The sequence below is a fragment of the Bombina bombina genome, chromosome 6 (assembly GCF_027579735.1).
Source record: "Bombina bombina isolate aBomBom1 chromosome 6, aBomBom1.pri, whole genome shotgun sequence".
NCBI classification, from domain to species: Eukaryota; Metazoa; Chordata; class Amphibia; order Anura; family Bombinatoridae; genus Bombina; species Bombina bombina.
In genome coordinates, this window is record NC_069504.1 from 1,057,027,274 (window position 1) to 1,057,048,053 (window position 20,780).

The following is a 20,780-nucleotide window of genomic DNA, read 5'->3' on the forward strand; positions in this document are numbered from 1 at the left end:
GTAAACTTTGTAAAGTCTTTTTTCTATGGGACTTCCATAGCGCTGATATTACGAGTCTGTCCTGGGAGGCCAAAAAGTGAGCGGTACACCCTCTACCTCCAAGAGTCCCAACGCATTTAAAAGTCAGTAGTTATGAGTTTTATGGTACAACGCCGTAACAAAAAACTCATAACTAAAGTGCTAAAAAGTACACTAACACCCATAAACTACCTATTAACCCCTAAACCGAGGCCCTCCCGCATCGCAAACAATATAATACAATTTTTAACCCCTGCCACTCCAGACACCACCGCCACCTACATTATATTTATGAACCCCTAATCTGCTGCCCCCAACATCGCCGACACCTACATTATATTTATTAACCCCTAATCTGCCGCCCCCAATGTCGCTGCAACCTACCTACACTTATTAACCCCTAATCTGCCGCCCCCATAATAAACATATTAACCCCTAAACTGCCGCACTCCCGCATAGCAAACACGAGTTCAATATTAACCCCTAATCTGCCGTCCCTAACATCGCCGCCACCTACCTACATTTATTAACCCCTAATCTGCCACCCCAACGTTGCCGCCACTATACTAAATATATTAACCCCTAAATCTAACCCTAACACCCCCTAATTTAAATATAATTTAAATAAATCTAAATAAAATTACTATAATTAACTACATTATTCCTATTTAACACTAAATACTTACCTATAAAATAAACCCTAAGCTAGCTACAATATAACTAATAGTTACATTGTAGCTATTTTAGGATTTATTTTTATTTTACAGGCAAGTTTGTATTTATTTTAACTAAGTACAATAGTTATTAAATAGTTAAGTATTTAATAACTACCTAGCTAAAATAAATACAAAAGTACCTGTAAAATAAAACCTAACCTAAGTTACAATAACACCTAACACTACACTATAATTAAATAAATTAACTAAATTAACAACAATTAAATTAGCTACAGTACAAAAAACAAACAAACACTGAATTACAGAAAATAATAAACAAATTACAAGATATTTAAACTAATTACACCTAATCTAATAGCCCGAAGTCCTTCGTTGAGGACTTCGGCCCGGCTTGGATGAAGACTTCTCCCGGTAAGTCGATCTTCAGGGGGTTAGTGTTAGGTTTTTTTTAAGGGTGTATTGGGTGGGTTTTATTTTTAGGTTAGGGTTTGGGCTTGCAAAAGAGCTAACTGGTGAGCTTAGGTATTTTTAGATAGTATTTTATTTGGGGGGTTGGTTGTGTGGGTGGTGGGTTTTACTGTTGGGTGGGGGGGGGGGGTTCAGGTAAAAAGAGCTGATTACTTTGGGGCAATGCCCCGCAAAAGGCCCTTTTAAGGTCTATTGGTAGTGTAGGCTAGGGTTTTATTTCGGGGGGGGGGGGCATTTTTTTAATTTTGATAGGGTTATTAGATTAGGTGTAATTAGTTTAAATATCTTGTAATTTGTTTATTATTTTCTGTAATTTAGTGTTAGTTTTTTTGTACTTTAGCTAATTTAATTTAGGGATTTGTATTTAATGTAGTTAATTTACTTAATTATAGTGTGGTGTTACTGTAACTTAGGTTAGGTTTTATTTTACAGGTACTTTTGTATTTATTTTATCTAGGTAGTTATTAAATAGTTAATAACTATTTAGTAACTATTCTACCTAGTTAAAATAAATACAAACTTGCCTGTAAAATAAAAATAAACCCTAAGCTAGATACAATGTAACTATTAGTTATAATGTAGCTAGCTTAGGGTTTATTTTATAGGTAAGTATTTAGTTTGAAATAGGAATAATGTAGTTAATTATAGTAATTTTATTTAGATTTATTTTAATTATATTTAAGTTAGGGGGTGTTAGGGTTAGGGTTAGACTTATTTTTATGGGTTAATACATTTAGTATAGTGGTGGCGATGGGGGCGGCAGATTAGGGGTTAATAAATGTAGGTAGGTGGCGGCGATGTTAGGGACGGCAGATTAGAGGTTAATATTTAACTAGTGTTTGCTATGCGGGAGTGCGGCGGTTTAGGGGTTAATATGTTTATTATAGTGGCAGTGACGTTGGGGGCGACAGATTAGGGGTTAATAAGTGTAGGTAGGTGGTGGTGACATTGGGGGCGGCAGATTAAGGGTTAATAAATATGATGTAGGTGTCGGCGAAGTTGGGGGCAGCAGATTAGGGGTTAATAAGAATAATGTAGGTGTTGGCGATGTCGGGGGCGGCAGATTAGGGTTTAATAAGTGTAAGATTAGGAGTGTTTAGACTCAGGGTTCATGTTAGGGTGTTAGGTGTAGACATAAATTTTGTTTCCCCATAGGAATCAATGGGGCTGCGTTACTGAGTTTTACGCTGCTTTTTTGCAGGTGTTAGACTTTTTCTCAGCCGGCTCTCCCCGTTGATTCCTATAGGGAAATCGTGCACTAGCACATACGACCAGCTCACCGCTGACTTAAGCAGCGCTGGTATTGGAGTGCGTTAATGAGTAAAATTTTGCTCAACGCTCACTTCTTGCCTTTTAACGCCGGGTTTGTAAAAACCTGTAATACCAGCGCTGCATGTAAGTGAGCAGTGAGAGAAAACTGCTCGTTAACACCGCACAGCCTCTAACGCAAAACTCGTAATCTGGGCCTCTGTTTGGCCAAAAGTATGTGGAAATGCCTATTAGTATTTGAGACATCAGAAAAATATTTAGAAATGGCCGGATAAAAACTTTAGTCCCAAAGTAGATCAAATACTCTTCATCAGTAAAAGTTACTCTGTAATGTCGGTCCAAAGTAAATAACAATGCAGACCGTTCCGAAAATGCTCAATAATCCACTACACATGTTATTGTAAATGTAGGAGGCACTATGAGCTCGAATAAAAGTCACCATCAGCCAAAGGGTTCAAGGCGGAGTATAAAATTTACCTATGCTTGTCAATGCCAAAAGTAGAGAGAGAGGAAAAACCTCACTGCTGTTCGGTTCAGGCCAGGTATTCAACCCCTCCTGTTGACGTATCAGGTTCCCCACTCGGTGCCAAACTCCTTTGTTAAGGTGGGTTTGTGCTCCTCCTCTCCGCCTCCAGAATGGCTTGATGAAGCTCATGTGCGAAATGCGTCAGGTGTTCCTGTCTGTGACTTCTCTGTACATGTTGGTTTTGACCAATAAACGTTATATTTGATGCAAGACTCAAGTTTAAGCTGATTGTTGGACTATTAGTAGTTGAGTTCAGGTGTTTCAGCCACATCCATAGCTAACAAGTGCATAACGTCTAGCACATAGAGATGAAATCTCTATAGACAAACACTGGTAGTATAATAGTTGTACTGAAGAGCTCAATGTATTTAAATATGCTATTACTGTGAAATTAATGAGTCTATGTCCAACAGTAGCTGAGCCACCAAGTAGTAGACGACACAAATTTGCAGAATGGGACTGCCAAATTCTGAAGTGAATAGTGCGTAAAAATCATCTGTTGCATCACTCAATACAGAGTTCAAAACTGAGAAAGGAGCTTTAAGAAATTGGTTGTCCTGGCCGAGCAGCTGTACACAAGCCTTACATAATGCCCGTTTTTGGCTGGAGTGGTGTAAAACATGCCACCACCAGACTCTGGAACAGTGGAAATTTGTTCTCTTAAGTGATGAATCCCGCTTTACTATCTGGAAGTCTGATGGAAGAATCTAGGTGTGACGGATGCCAGCAGGATGCTACCTTCTGGAATGTGTAGTGCTTACTGTAAAGTTTGATGGAGTAGGGATAATGGTTTGGACTGTTCTTCAGGTTTTGGGCTAGGTCCCTTATTTCCCGTATGAATCACCTTAATGCTACAGTTTGGGGAAGGTCTTTTCCTGTTCCAGCATGACTGTGACCATGAAGATGTGGTTTGACGCATTTGATGGGAGAGGAAACGGTGATCTGCACAGAGCCCTGACCTTAGTCCTATTAAACACCTTTGGGATGAATTGGAACTCCAATTGCGAGCCATACCTTCTCGTCTAACATTAGGGCCTGGCTTCACAAATGCTCTATTGGCTTAAAGGGCACAAATTCCTACAGACACACTCAAAAATCTTGTGGAAAGTCTTCAAGAAGAGTGGTGGCTGGTAGATTGTATAGGTGTGATGGTCAGGGGTCCTCATACATTTGGCCATATAGTGTATTTCTTAATGTGGATTCTGCTTCTGTTTGGCAAAACAAGCTCAACTGAACGTTAAAAGATCACATCAGTCATGATCTTTCATAAACAAATAAATAAACCTTGTTCTATCTGTAAGTAATACATTTCCTAAAATAGATGATCTTTAAAGTACATTCTTGTAAATTATATATGCAGTGTCCTTTGATCATTCTGATTTATTTGTGGCGTTTTTTTGTTTATTTCCTCTCACAGGAAGAGTGTTCTCGGCGGGTGAATGTCTCATTCCCATTAATACCATCAAGTCCGATCTGCTGGTACAATGTGCAGGTAAGGTATTTGTTAAATGCAATGGTAACCTTAACCTCTTGACTACAAATGTTTAAAGGACCTTTCTCTTGTTAAGTGTAGTCAGTCCACGGGTCATCCATTACTTATGGAATATATCTCTTCCTAACAGGAAGCTGCAAGAGGATCACCCAGCAGAGCTGCTATATAGCTCCTCCCCTCACATGTCATATTCAGTCATTCTCTTGCAGCCTAACTAGATAGGTCGCTGTGAGAGGTCTGTGGTGTTTTTTAACTTAGTTTATTTCTACAATCAAAAGTTTGTTATTTTAAATGGCACCGGAGTGTGCTGTTTATTCTCAGGCAGCATTAGAAGAAGAATCTGCCTGCGTTTTCTATGATCTTAGCAGACGTAACTAAGATCCACTGGTTGTTCTCATCTGAGGAGTGAGGTAACTTCAGAGAAGGGGAATAGCATGCAGGGCCCCCCTGCAAATGAGGTATGTGCAGTAATTATTTTTCTGAGGAATGGAATTGACTGAGAAAATGCTGCTGATACCAATGTAAAGTAAGTTCAGCCTTAAATGCAGTGATAGCGACTGGTATTAGGCTGATGAGTGTGTGTACACTGAATGTATTTTTCTAAGGAATGGAATTGACTCTGAAAATACTGTTAATACTGAAATAATGTATGAGCCTTAACTGCAGTAAAAGCGACTGGTAGCAGGCTTATTAATAACAATTCATAACTTTTCAAATGTATGTTTAAAACGTTTACTGGCATGTTAATCGTTTTTTGTGAGGTACTTGGTGATAAAACTTATTGGGGCATGATTTTTACCACATGGCCATCTTTGTTTTCTGCATAGAAACAGTTTTCTGAGCTTCCCCACTGTTGTAATATGAGTGGGAAGGGCCTATTTTAGCGCTTTTTTGCGCAGTAAAAATTCAGTCACAATCTGTCTACTTCATCCTCCATGATCCAGATCGTCTCTAGAGAGCTCAGGGGTCTTCAAAATTCATTTTGAGGGAGGTAATCAGTCACAGCAGACCTGTGACAGTGTGTTTTGACTGTGAGAAAAACGTTAATTATTAAATTGTTAATCCGTTTTTGGGTATTAAGGGGTTAATCATCCATTTGCTGGTGGGTGCAATCCTTTGCTAACTTAATACATTTACTGTGAAAAATTGGTTGCTATAACTATTTTGGTTCATTGTTATTTCAACTGTGACAGCTTTTTGTGTTTCTTAAAGGCACAGTAGCGTTTTTTATATTGCTTGTAAATTTATTTAGAAAAGTATTTCCAAGCTTGCTAGTCTCATTGCTAGTCTGTTTAAACATGTCTGACACAGATGAATCTCTTTGTTCACTATGTTTAAAGGCCAATGTGGAGCCCAATAGAAATTTATGTACTAATTGCATTGATGCTACTTTAAATAAAAGTCAATCTTTACATGTAAAGAAATTATCACCAGACAACGAGGGGGAAGTTATGCCGACTAACTCTCCTCACGTGTCAGTACCTTCGCCTCCCGCTCAGGAGGTGCGTGATTTTGTGGCGCCAAGTACATCAGGGAGGCCCTTACAAATCACTTTGCAAGACATGGCTACTGTTATGACAGAAGTATTATCTAAATTGCCAGAATTAAGAGGCAAGCGCGATAGCTCTGCGTTAAGGACAGAGCGCGCGGATGAGGTGAGAGCCATGTCAGATACTGCGTCACAGTTTGCAGAACGTGAAGACGGAGAGCTTCATTCTGTGGGTGACGGATCTGATCCAGGGAGACTGGATTCAGAGATTTCTAATTTTAAATTTAAGCTTGAGAACCTCCGCATATTGCTAGGGGAGGTATTAGCGGCTCTGAATGATTGTAACACGGTTGCAATTCCAGAAAAATTATGTAGGTTGGATAGATACTATGCGGTACCGGTGTGTACTGACGTGTTTCCTATACCTAAAAGGCTTACAGAGATTATTAGCAAGGAGTGGGATAGACCTGGTGTGCCCTTTTCCCCTCCTCCCATATTTAGAAAAATGTTTCCTATAGACGCCACCCACACGAGACTTATGGCAGACGGTCCCCTAAGGTGGAGGGAGCAGTTTCTACTTTAGCTAAGCGTACCACTATCCCGGTGGAGGATAGTTGTGCCTTTTCAGATCCAATGGATAAGAAATTAGAGGGTTACCTTAAGAAAATGTTTGTTCAACAAGGTTTTATCTTACAGCCCCTTGCATGCATTGCGCCTGTCACTTGCTGCGGCGGCATTCTGGTTTGAGTCTCTGGAAGAGGCCATTCGCACAGCTCCATTGGATGAAATTATGAACAAGCTTAAAGCACTTAAGCTAGCTAACGCATTTGTTTCTGATGCCGTCGTACATTTAACCAAACTTTACGGCTAAGAACTCCGGATTCGCCATCCAAGCGCGTAGAGCGCTATGGCTTAAATCCTGGTCAGCTGACGTGACTTCTAAATCTAAATTGCTTAATATTCCTTTTAAAGGGCAGACCTTATTCGGGCCCGGCTTGAAAGAAATTATAGCTGACATTACGGGAGGTAAGGGCCATGCTCTACCTCAGGACAGGGCCAAATCAAAGGCCAAACAGTCTAATTTTCGTGCCTTTCGTAACTTCAAGGCTGGAGCAGCATCAACTTCCTCCGCTCCAAAACAGGAAGGAGCTGTTGCTCGTTACAGGCAGGGCTGGAAAGTTAACCAGTCCTGGAACAAGGGCAAGCAGGCCAAGAAACCTGCTGCTGCCCCCAAGACAGCATGAAGAGAGGGCCCCCTATCCGGAAACGGATCTAGTGGGGGGCAGACTTTCTCTTTTTGCCCAGGCTTGGGCAAGAGATGTCCAGGATCCCTGGGCGTTGGAGATCATATCTCAGGGATATCTCCTGGACTTCAAAACTTCTCCTCCACGAGGGAGATTTCATCTTTCAAGGTTATCAGCAAACCAAATAAAGAAAGAGGCGTTTCTACGCTGTGTACAAGACCTTTTACTAATGGGGGTGATCCACCCAGTTCCGCGGACGGAACACGGGCAGGGATTCTATTCAAATCTATTTGTGGTTCCCAAGAAAGAGGGAACCTTCAGACCAATCTTGGACTTAAAGATCCTAAACACATTTCTAAGAGTTCCATCATTCAAAATGGAAACTATTCGAACTATCCTTCCCATGATCCAAGAGGGTCAGTACATGACCACAGTGGATTTAAAGGATGCCTACCTTCACATACCGATTCACAAGGATCATTATCGGTACCTAAGATTTGCTTTCCTAGACAGGCATTACCAGTTTGTAGCTCTTCCCTTCGGATTAGCTACGGCTCCAAGAATCTTTACAAAAGTTCTGGGCTCACTTCTGGCGGTACTAAGACCGCGAGGCATAGCGGTGACTCCGTACCTAGACGACATTCTGATACAAGCGTCAAGTTTTCAAACTGCCAAGTCTCACACAGAGATAGTTCTGGCATTTCTGAGGTCGCATGGGTGGAAGGTGAACGTGGAAAAGAGTTCTCTATTACCACTTACAAGAGTTCCCTTTCTAGGGACTCTTATAGATTCTGTAGAGATGAAAATTTACCTGACAGAGGCCAGGTTATCAAAACTTCTAAATGCTTGCCGTGTCCTTCACTCCATTCCAAGCCCATCAGTAGCTCAGTGCATGGAAGTAATCGGCTTAATGGTAGCGGCAATGGACATAGTACCATTTGCGCGCCTGCATCTCAGACCGCTGCAATTGTGCATGCTAAGTCAGTGGAACGGGGATTACTCAGATTTGTCCCCCCTACTAAGTCTGGATCAAGAGACCAGAGATTCTCTTCTATGGTGGCTCTCTCGGCCACATCTGTCCAAGGGGATGACCTTTCGCAGGCCAGATTGGACGATTGTAACAACAGACACCAGCCTTCTAGGCTGGGGCGCAGTCTGGAACTCCCTGAAAGCTCAGGGATTATGGACTCAGGAGGAGAAACTCCTCCCAATAAATATTCTGGAATTAAGAGCAATATTCAATGCTCTCCTAGCTTGGCCTCAGTTAGCAACTCTGAGGTTCATCAGATTTCAGTCGGACAACATCACGACTGTGGCTTACATCAACCATCAAGGGGGAACCAGAAGTTCCCTAGCGATGTTGGAAGTCTCAAAGATAATTCGCTGGGCAGAGTCTCACTCTTGCCACCTGTCAGCGATTTACATCCCAGGCGTAGAGAACTGGGAGGCGGATTTTCTAAGTCGCCAGACTTTTCATCCGGGGGAGTGGGAACTTCATCCGGAGGTCTTTGCTCAACTGATTCTTCGTTGGGGCAAACCAGATCTGGATCTCATGGCGTCTCGCCAGAACGCCAAGCTTCCTTGTTACGGATCCAGGTCCAGGGACCCGGGAGCGGTGCTGATAGATGCTCTGACAGCCCCTTGGGTCTTCAACATGGCTTATGTGTTTCCACCATTCCCGATGCTTCCTCGTTTGATTGCCAAGATCAAACAGGAGAGAGCTTCGGTGATTCTGATAGCGCCTGCGTGGCCACGCAGGACCTGGTATGCAGACCTAGTGGACATGTCGTCCTGTCCACCGTGGTCTCTACCTCTGAGACAGGACCTTCTAATTCAGGGTCCTTTCAAACATCCAAATCTAATTTCTCTGAGGCTGACTGCATGGAGATTGAACGCTTGATTCTATCAAAGCGTGGCTTCTCGGAGTCGGTTATTGATACCTTAATACAGGCTAGGAAGCCTGTTACCAGAAAAATTTACCATAAGATATGGCATAAATATTTATATTGGTGCGAATCCAAGAGTTACTCATGGAGTAAGGTTAGGATTCCTAGGATATTGTCCTTTCTACAAGAGGGTTTAGAAAAGGGCTTATCTGCTAGTTCGTTAAAGGGACAGATTTCTACTCTGTCTATTCTTCTACACAAACGTCTGGCTGAAGTTCCAGACGTTCAGGCTTTTTGTCAGGCTTTAACTAGGATTAAGCCTGTGTTTAAGACGGTTGCTCCGCCGTGGAGCTTAAACTTAGTTCTTAATGTTCTTCAAGGCGTTCCATTTGAACCCCTTCATTCCATTGATATTAAGCTGTTATCCTGGAAGGTTTTGTTTTTGATGGCTATTTCCTCGGCTCGAAGAGTCTCTGAGTTATCTGCCTTACATTGTGATTCTCCTTATCTGATTTTTTCATTCAGACAAGGTAGTTCTGCGTACTAAACCTGGGTTCTTACCTAAGGTAGTTACTAACAGGAATATCAATCAAGAGATTGTTGTTCCATCTCTGTGTCCTAACCCTTCTTCAAAGAAGGAACGACTTTTGCATAATTTGGACGTAGTCCGTGCCCTGAAGTTCTATTTGCAGGCAACTAAAGATTTTCGTCAAACTTCTTCCCTGTCTGTCGTTTACTCTGGACAGAGAAGAGGTCAAAAGGCTTCAGCTACCTCTCTCTCTCTTTTTGGCTTCGTAGCATAATACGTTTAGCCTATGAGACTGCTGGACAGCAGCCTCCTGAAAGGATTACAGCTCATTCTACTAGAGCTGTGGCTTCCACCTGGGCCTTTAAAAATGAGGCCTCTGTTGAACAGATTTGCAAGGCTGCGACTTGGTCTTCGCTTCACACCTTTTCAAAATTTTACAAATTTGACACTTTTGCTTCTTCGGAGGCTATTTTTGGGAGAAAGGTACTTCAGGCAGTGGTTCCTTCTGTTTAATGTTCCTGCCTTGTCCCTCCCTTCATCCGTGTACTTTAGCTTTGGTATTGGTATTCCATAAGTAATGGATGACCCGTGGACTGACTACACTTAACAAGAGAAAACATAATTTATGCTTACCTGATAAATTTATTTCTCTTGTAGTGTAGTCAGTCCACGGCCCGCCCTGTCTTTAAGGCAGACCTAAATTTTAATTAAACTCCAGTCACCACTGCACCCTATGGTTTCTCCTTTCTCGTCTGCTTTGGTCGAATGACTGAATATGACATGTGAGGGGAGGAGCTATATAGCAGCTCTGCTGGGTGATCCTCTTGCAGCTTCCTGTTAGGAAGAGATATATTCCATAAGTAATGGATGACCCGTGGACTGACTACACTACAAGAGAAATAAATTTATCAGGTAAGCATAAATTATGTTTTTTATATCGCAAAAAAAAGGAAAATTAAGTGACAAATTATTTATGTCATTGTCAAAGTTTAAGTTCTCTCTGAAACTAAAAAAAAATGCAAGGAATGCTGTGTTTCAGTTTTCGATTGGAAACTCTAATTCCAAATATTTACTCTACCCGCCCCCTCTGCATTTAAGTTTAAGTAGAAAAATGGCTGCAATGCATTACACTGGAGCTCTTAAAGGGACATGAAACCCACATTTTTTTCTTTCATGATTTAGAAAGAGAATGCAATTTTAAACATCTTTCTAATTTACTTCTATTATCTAATTTGTTTTATTCTCTTGATATTGTTTGCTGAAAAGCATATCTAGATATACTCAGTAGCTGCTGATTGTTTGCTGCACATAGAAGCCACGTTTGATTGGCTCACCCATGTGCACTGCTTTTTCTTCAACTAAGGATATCTAAAAAATGAAGCAAAATAAATAATAGAAGTAAATTGTAATGTTGTTTAAATTTGTATTCTCTATCTAAATCATAAAAGAAAGATTTTGGGTTTAGTGGCCCTTTAATTTATTTTCATAAGTCTAAAGATATTTTAGGAAAGAGTGCAAATTTTATGTTTCACTAAACACACTTCATGCACTTCTAGTTATGGGTGCTGAAATTTTGGAACCTAGGTAACACTGCAGATATCTAGAGGGTTGTTGCAAATGTGTTTCCTTGATATCCTTTGTTAAAAAGTATACCAAGGTAGGCTCAGAATATGCGAGCTAGCTGCTGATTGGTGGTTGCACATATATACCTATTATCATTGGCTTACCAATGTGTTCAGCTACCTCCCAGTAGCACATTGCTGCTCCTTCAATAAAGGATACCAAGAGAATAAAGCAAAATTGATGATATAAATAAATTTGGAAAGTTGTTTAAAATTGTTCACTGTATCTGAATCATGAAAAAAAAAATTGGGTTGCATCTCCCTTTGACTTCAATCTCCCCCTTGAGATTCTGTATCCCAAAAAGCTTCATGGTATGCGTATGCCTTTATCTGAATCATGAAGGAAGAAGTTGGGGTTCCATGTTCTTTTAAATTTCACATCACTTTTTTTTTTTTCTTTTCATTGATCTTAAACCAAGTGCTAACGACGGCTCTGAGCCATCGCAAATGTTTCCAGTCAGGTGCTGGCGATGGCTCAGAGCCATCGCTAGCACTCACTCACCTTGAAAGCAATCTGGGGGCTCCCATCGACTCCCACCCCCCGGCAATCCGGCTTGTATAGTGACAGTCCTCGCCGGGGCTTCATGTTTTGCGTGGTGACGTCACCGCACTACTTTATTGAGAAATTACAATGGACAGTATAGGGAAATGGGGGCATGCTGCTTAGAAGCATGTATCTCAAGCATCTAAGCAGCTACTGAACCCCAAGTCCCACCATTGGAAAGGTAATCGCCTAACCTTTCGAATGTTATATAATATATATTTATATATATATATATATATATATATATATATATATATATATATATATATATTTATATATTATTTATTTTTTTTTTATTTTTTTTAAATAAACACATCCTCAAATGGGAAATTGCTTAGCACTCAAAGGGTTAAATTGAGAGTGCCTTGAGATTATATATACTCCAAAAATAGATGTGGCTCCTAAAAGGTTTCTTTATCTTGTAAATGAAACAATATTATAAAAAGATACTTATACACTTTGTGTAATTCTTATCAATTGTTTTTGAGCAGGTATCCTAAATACAAACAGATGATACATACTAGATCTTTCAGTAAAAACAATGAAAGATGGGACAGCGCTTTAAAAGCCTTACAAGCTACACAAATATGGATTTTATCTGCATTTACTTTAAAAAAGGTTGCAATATGTAAAACCACATAAATCAGAACATGCATGTAAAATAATTTACAATATAAAATCAACAATAAAAAGAAGATACTTGCAATATAAGTATAATGGTGATGGTCGACTTGGTCGCGATAAAAAGTTAATGCAATCGAACTGCAGACCACAGACAGGATTACCGGACGGCAACTCGTGTTGTTAGCCTTTTAAAGCACTGTCCCATCTTTCATTGTTTTTACGGAAAGTTCTAGTATTTTTTTTTTTTTTTTTCATATGGGCGGAAAAAATCTAAACTGAATAAACTCTTAATACATTGTCCATCTGATCCTTTCCCTTTGTTGTAAATGATGCAAGAAAGAGTCAAACAAATGTGATATAATAAACCAGCTAGTTGCTTAGATGCCAGTAGGTCAGAACAGAAGAGCATTTTACCTTCTTTAAAATAGCTTGCTTTCCAGCTCTCTCATAATCATCGCTAAGGGAAATAAAGAAATGTCCACAGAAAGTGTTTGCAGAAAATGCTGAGCAAGGTTTGTTTATAATCCCGTAGAAATAACGGCAGCACTCCAGGAGTTTTCCAATTATTCCAGTTTATTCAAACATTTCCAAATGACAAAAAGACAACAATGTTTCGGGCATCAGCACTTAATCATGATGCAACATTATTAATGGGTGATGCATGAAACTTTGTTGTCTTTTTGTTATTTGGAGATGTTTGAATAAACTGGAATAATTAGTAAATTCCTGGAGTGCTGCCATTATTTCTGCTGGACTGTATATCTTGGGACTTAAGTGTGAGGTCCTGAATTGTGTTTGCATCCTCTATATACATAGCTACATCTTTTATACAAGGTTTTGTTTATACCAAAGGTCTCTATCTCTTAGACCACCACTTCTCTTCTGATGAGATCCATTTAATGTCTTTCTCCCTCTAACACCATATTGTGTTATTCTCTCTAATTTCAGATTCAGCCAAGTAATCCAAAATGTGAAAATGACTGTAAACGATACATATTCACTCCAGAATGTACACCTGAACCCACTTCTTATCTAGCTGGTGAGTCAATAGACAATCCTCTCAGCACTGCCCAATACAAACATGTCCTGTAGCACTGCATAAAGGTATAAATGATTGGATAGTGATGGCTAAATTAGACCCTGTTTCACAAAACTGCCTTTCTAGGCTGTAAATATTTCACAAGTTACATTTTGGAGGTTTTGAGAAGTGGTCACCCAATCTGTCAAAGTAACGTGCTTTTTATTTTTGACCAGTAGTTTCAAAGTCCAGCTTTCCAGGCCTGTTTTGAATTTTTTTTATTTATTTATTTTTGTGATGGTGTTTTTTAGATTCGTGGTGGACAAAAGTATTCAGAATCGCCTAAAGGTTGATCTTAGGTTTAGTCCAGCGTGACCATAATCTCTGTCTTTTGTTGTTGGATGTCATTAATACCAATTCAGCCCAGCTTCACTTTATGAATCTCCTATATGGTTGTTTTAGTCTTCTTCACTGTGGAAAAAGCACAGTTGTACTGACATCTTTGTGCTTTAACCCCTTAGCTGCTGAGGCATTTATTACAGCTGAGCTGCTTTGGAGCTTTTGGGCTCTAGTCACATTTAGGCACTACTTGAAGTCATTTTTCATTGAGAAACCCACAAAAGCTATATACTTTTTTTCAGCAGATTCAAATTATACCATAATTTTATGTACATATTGACATGAGAAATCTACTACAAAAAGTGTGAAAAAATGCATATTTTATTAAAATTTTAACAAGGTTGTAAACAAAAGTGAGTTGTTGTTTTTCTAAACTCTGTTGTCAAAAAAAGAATTATCCTCATATAAATAAGGGCCTTGGTGCATATTAATTTAACTTTGAGCTGCACATTTAATTGTGCCAGGCAACAACAGTGATCATCTGGCTTTTCCTTCCTATATAGGGGCTCTATTTTAAATAGAGACGTCTGGGCATTGAAACAAGGGGTTATGAGGGTATATTGTTCCTTTTGATGACCTATTATAAATGCTTAGATACCCCCAGCATGCAAAAATTGTGTGTTTTTGGTTGGTTGTGTTTTTTTTAATTGTATTTCCTATTAAAAAGTATTTTCTCTTGTAAGGTGTATCCAGTCCACGGATCATCCATTACTTGTGGGATATTCTCATTCCCAACAGGAAGTTGCAAGAGGATCACCCACCGCAGAGCTGTCTATATAGTTCCTCCCCTAACTGCCACCTCCAGTCATTCTCTTGTAACTCTCGACAAGCATGGAAGCAGTAAGAGAGATGTGGTGAAAAGTAGTTGTTTTTTCTTCAATTCAAAAGTTTGTTATTTTTAAATGGTACCGGAGTTGTACTATTTTAGTCCCAGGCAGAAAATAGAAGAAGAATCTGCCTGTGGTCTCTAATGATCTTAGCAGGTTGTAACTAAGATCCATTGCTGTTCTCACACATAACTGAAGAGAGAGGTAACTTCAGCTGGGGAATGGCGTGCAGGTTATCCTGCTATGAGGTATGTGCAGTTTAATTTTTTTCTAGAGGAATGTAAATGCTAGAAAATGCTGCTGATACCAGATTTATTTAAGGTAAGCCTGATTACAGTGATTTAACAGCGACTGGTATCATGCTTACTGTTAGAGGTAATACTCTTATTATTTTTCAATTCCTGTCATATAAAACGTTTGCTGGGAGTGCTTAAACGTTTTTATATATGTTTTGGTGATAAAACTTTATTGGGGCCTAGTTTTTTTCCACATGGCTGGCTTAAATTTGTCTTAAAATAGGTTTCTTAGGACTCCCACTGTGTAGACATGAGTGGGAGGGGCCTAATTTCACGCTTTATTGCGCAGTAACTTTTGCAGACTGAGACATCCAGTTTCCCTCAAGGAGTCCCCTGAATGCTATAGGACTACCTCTAAAGGGTTTTTAGGCTTTCCAAAGTCGTTTGTATGGCAAGGTAGGGCCACAGCAGAGCTGTGGCAGTTTGTTGTGACTGTTAAAAAACGTCTATCGTTTTTTTGATCCGTTTTTTTAAACTAAGGGGTTAATCATCCATTTGCAAGTGGGTGCAATACTCTGTTAGCTTATTATACACACTGTAAAAATTGTGTTTGATTTACGGCTTTTTTTCACTGTTTTTCAAATTCTGACCTTTTTTATTTTTCTTAAAGGCACAGTACTGTTTTTATTTTTTGCTTGTTAACTTGCTTTAAAGTGTTTTCCAAGCTTGCTGGTCTCATTGCTAGTCTGTTTAAACATGTCTGACATAGAGGAAACTCCTTGTTCATTATGTTTAGAAGCCATGGTGGAACCCCCTCTTAGAATGTGTACCAAATGTACTGATTTCACTTTAAGTAACAAAGACCATATTCTGTCTTTAAAAAATGTATCACCAGAGGAATCTGACGAGGGGGAAGTTATGCCGACTAACTCGCCCCACGTGTCAGAACCTTTGAATCTTGCTCAAGGGACTCACGCTCAAGTGGCGCCAAGTACATCTAGCGCGCCCATGTCGTTTACTTTACAAGACATGGCGGCAGTCATGGATAATACACTGTCAGCGGTATTATCCAGACTACCTGGGTTACGAGGAAAGCGAGACAGCTCTGGAGTTAGAAGGAATACAGAGCATACTGACGCTTTAGTAACTATGTCTGATACCCCCTCACAATATGCAGAAGCTGAGGAAGGAGAGCTTCTTTCTGTGGGTGATTTTTCTGACTCAGGGAAGAGGATTCAACCTGATTCTGATATGTCAACATTTAAATTTAAGCTTGAATACCTCCGCGTGTTGCTCAGGGAGGTTTTAGCTGCTCTGAATGACTGTGATACAATTGCAGTGTCAGAGAAATTGTGCAGATTGGATAAATACTATGCAGTGCCTGTTTACACTGATGTTTTTCCAATACCTAAAAGGTTTACAGAAATTATTACTAAGGAATGGGATAGACCAGGTGTGCCGTTCTCTTCCCCTCCTATTTTTAAGAAAATGTTTCCAGTAGATGCCGCCACATGGGACTTATGGCAAGCGGTCCCTAAGGTGGAGGGAGCAGTTTCTACCCTAGCTAAGCGTACTACTATCCCTGTCGAGGACAGTTGTGCTTTCTTAGAGCCAATGGATAAAAAGTTAGAGGGTTACCTTAAGAAAATGTTTATTCAACAAGGTTTTATTCTACAGCCCCTTGCATGCATTGCCCCAGTCACTGCTGCTGCGGCCTTCTGGTTTGAGTCTCTGGAAGAGGCTTTACAGGTAGAGACCCCATTGGATGATATACTTGACAAGCTTAGAGCACTTAAGCTAGCCAATTCTTTTGTTTCTGATGCCATTGTTCATTTGACTAAACTAACAGCTAAGAATTCTGGTTTTGCTATTCAGGCGCGTAGGGCGCTATGGCTTAAATCATGGTCAGCTGACGTTACTTCAAAGTCTAAGCTGCTTAATATTCCCTTCAAGGGGAAAACCCTATTCGGGCCTGGTTTGAAGGAGATCATTTCTGATATCACTGGAGGAAAAGGTCATGCCCTTCCTCAGGATAGGTCCAAATCAAGTGCCAAACAGACTAATTTTCGTGCCTTTCGAAACTTCAAGGCGAGTGCGGCATCAACTTCCTCTAATACAAAACAAGAGGGAACTTTTGCCCAGTCCAAATCAGTCTGGAGACCTAACCAGACTTGGAACAAAGGTAAGCAGGCCAAAAAGCCTGCTGCTGCCTCTAAGACAGCATGAAGGATTGGCCCCCGATCCAGTAATGGATCTAGTAGGGGGCAGACTTTCACTCCTCTTCGCCCAGGCTTGGGCAAGAGATGTCCAGGATCCCTGGGCGTTGGAAATTGTATCCCAGGGATATCTGCTGGACTTCAGAGCTTCTCCTCCAAAAGGGAGATTTCACCTCTCACAATTATCTGCAAACCAGATAAAGAGAGAGGCATTTTTACACTGTGTTCAAGACCTCCTAGTTATGGTAGTGATCCATCCAGTTCCAAAGGAGGAACAGGGACAAGGATTTTATTTAAATCTGTTTGTGGTTCCCAAAAAAGAGGGAACCTTCAGACCAATCTTAGATCTCAAGGTCTTAAACAAATTCCTCAGGGTCCCATCATTCAAGATGGAGACTATTCGTACCATCCTACCTATGATCCAGGAGGGTCAATACAGGACTACAGTGGATTTAAAGGATGCTTATCTTCACATTCCGATACACAAAGATCATCATCGGTTTCTCAGGTTTGCCTTCCTAGACAGGCATTGCCAGTTTGTAGCTCTTCCCTTTGGGTTAGCTACAGCCCCAAGAATCTTTACGAAGGTTCTGGGGTCACTTCTGGCGGTCCTAAGACCGCGGGGCATAGCAGTGGCCCCTTATTTAGACGACATTCTGATACAGGCGTCAAATTTCCAAATTGCCAAGTCTCATATGGACATAGTTCTGGCATTTCTGAGGTCGCATGGGTGGAAAGTGAACTTAGAAAAGAGTTCTCTATCCCCTCTCACAAGAGTCTCCTTTCTGGGAACTCTAATAGATTCTGTAGAAATGAGGATTTACCTGACAGAGACCAGGTTATCAAAACTTCTAAATTCCTGCCATGTTCTTTATTCCACTTCTCGCCCTTCGGTGGCTCAGTGTATGGAAGTAATCGGCTTAATGGTAGCGGCAATGGACATAGTGCCGTTTGCCCGCCTACATCTCAGACCGCTGCAACTCTGCATGCTCAGTCAGTGGAATGGGGATTACACAGATTTGTCCCCTCTACTAAATCTGGATCAAGAGACCAGGGATTCTCTTCTCTGGTGCTATCTCGGGTCCATCTGGCCAAAGGTATGACCTTTCGCAGGCCAGATTGGACAATTGTAACGACAGATGCCAGCCTTCTAGGCTGGGGGGCAGTCTGGAACTCCCTGAAGGCTCAGGGATCGTGGACTCAGGAGGAGACACTCCTTCCAATAAACATTCTGGAACTAAGAGCGATATTCAATGCTGTTCAGGCTTGGCCTCAGCTAGCGACAATGAGGTTCATCAGATTTCAGTTGGACAACATCACGACTGTGGCTTACATCAACCATCAAGGGGGAACAAGGAGTTCCCTAGCGATGTTGGAGTCTCAAAGATAATTCGCTGGGCAGAGATTCACTCTTGCCACCTATCGGCTATCTATATCCCAGGTGTAGAGAACTGGGAGGCGGACTTTTCATCCGGGGGAGTGGGAACTCCATCCGGAGGTGTTTGCACAATTGATTCAGCGTTGAGGCAAACCAGAACTGGATCTCATGGCGTCTTGCCAGAACGCCAAACTTCCTTGTTACGGATCCAGGTCCAGGGATCCCAAGGCGACGCTGATAGATGCTCCTTGGTCTTTCAACCTGGCTTATGTGTTTCCACCGTTTCCTCTGCTCCCTCGTCTGATTGCCAAAATCAAGCAGGAGAGATCATCGGTGATCTTGATAGCGCCTGCGTGGCCACGCAGGACTTGGTATGCAGATCTGGTGGACATGTCATCCTTTCCACCATGGACCCTGCCGCTGAGACAGGACCTTCTACTTCAGGGTCCTTTCAACCATCCAAATCTAATTTCTCTGAGACTGACTGCTTGGAGATTGAACGCTTGATCTTATCAAAGCGTGGCTTCTCCGAGTCAGTCATTGACACCTTAATTCAGGCACGTAAGCCTGTCACCAGGAAAATCTATCATAAGATATGGCGTAAATATCTTTATTGGTGCGAATCCAAGGGTTACTGATGGAGTAAAGTCAGGATTCCCAGGATATTATCCTTTCTCCAAGAAGGATTGGAAAAAGGATTGTCAGTTAGTTCCTTAAAGGGACAGATTTCTGCTCTGTCTATTCTTTTGCACAAGCGTCTGGCGGATGTTCCAGACGTTCAGGCTTTTTGTCAGGCTTTAGTTAGAATCAAGCCTGTGTTTAAACCTGTTGCTCCACCATGGAGTTTAAATTTGGTTCTAAAAGTTCTTCAAGGGGTTCCGTTTGAACATCTTCATTCCATAGATATCAAGCTTTTATCTTGGAAAGTTCTATTTTTGGTAGCTATTTCCTCGGCTCGTAGAGTTTCCGAGTTATCTGCCTTACAATGTGATTCCCCTTATCTGATCTTCCATGCAGATAAGGTAGTTTTGCGTACCAAACCTGGGTTTTTACATAAGGTGGTATCTAATAAGAATATCAATCAGGAGATTGTTGTTCCGTCATTGTGTCCTAATCCTTCTTCAAAGAAGGAACGTCTATTACACAATCTTGACGTGGTTTGTACTTTTAAAGTATTATTTACAAGCTACTAAAGATTTTCGTCAAACATCTGCTTTGTTTGTTGTCTACTCTGGACAGAGGAAAGGCCAAAAAGCTTCGGCAACCTCTCTTTCGCTTTGGCTAAGAAGTATAATACGCTTAGCTTATGAGACTGCTGGCCAGCAGCCTCCTGAAAGGATTACAGCTCATTCTACTAGAGCTGTGGCTTCCACATGGGCCTTTAAAAATGAGGCTTCTGTTGAACAGATTTGCAAGGCGGCGACTTGGTCTTCGCTTCATACTTTTTCAAAATTTTATAAATTTTATACTTTTGCTTCTTCGGAGGCTATTTTTGGGAGAAAGGTTTTACAGGCAGTGGTACCTTCCGTTTAAGTATCTGCCTTGTCCCTCCCTTCATCCGTGTACTTTAGCTTTGGTATTGGTATCCCACAAGTAATGGATGATCCGTGGACTGGATACACCTTACAAGAGAAAACATAATTTATGCTTACCTGATAAATTTATTTCTCTTGTGGTGTATCCAGTCCACGGCCCGCCCTGTCATTTTAAGGCAGGTATTTTTTAACTTTCAGTTACAGTCACCACTGCACCCTATAGTTTCTCCTTTATCTTGCTTGTCTTCGGTCGAATGACTGGAGGTGGCAGTTAGGGGAGGAGCTATATAGACAGCTCTGCTGTGGGTGATCCTCTTGCAACTTCCTGTTGGGAATGAGAATATCCCACAAGTAATGGATGATCCGTGGACTGGATACACCACAAGAGAAATAAATTTATCAGGTAAGCATAAATTATGTGTTTTTTACTCCCAAGTCACAGACTGTTTAAAACAGCAGGACATTGCCTTTCAAATGGTGGGTCTTTGGGGTTCTAGGCCTTAAAGGGACACTGTACCCACATTTTTTCTTTCATGATTCAGATAGAGCGTGCAATTTTAAGCATCTTTCTAAATTACTCCTATTGTCAAATTTTCTTTATTCTCTTGGTATCTATATTTAAAAAGCAAGAATTTAAGTTTAGATGCCGGCCCATTTTGGGGAACAACCTGGGTTGTCCTTGCTGATTGGACAGCACCAATAAACAAGTGCTGTCCATGGTTCTGAACCACAAGTTGGCTGGCTTCTTAACTTAGATGTCTTCTTTTTCAAATAAAGAAAGCA

General features: G+C 40.9%; 1 protein-coding gene across 1 annotated transcript in view; it reads left to right on the forward strand.

Annotated features, from left to right (window-relative positions):
- The window catches only part of IL17RA (interleukin 17 receptor A), a 144,474-nt gene that overhangs the window by 79,403 nt on the left and 44,291 nt on the right, over window positions 1–20,780 (forward strand). Inside the window, exons 8-9 of the mRNA XM_053718857.1 lie at window positions 4,376–4,450; window positions 13,337–13,427. Of these exons, the coding sequence (XP_053574832.1) occupies window positions 4,376–4,450; window positions 13,337–13,427 (166 nt within the window). The remainder of the gene's footprint in view (window positions 1–4,375; window positions 4,451–13,336; window positions 13,428–20,780) is intronic.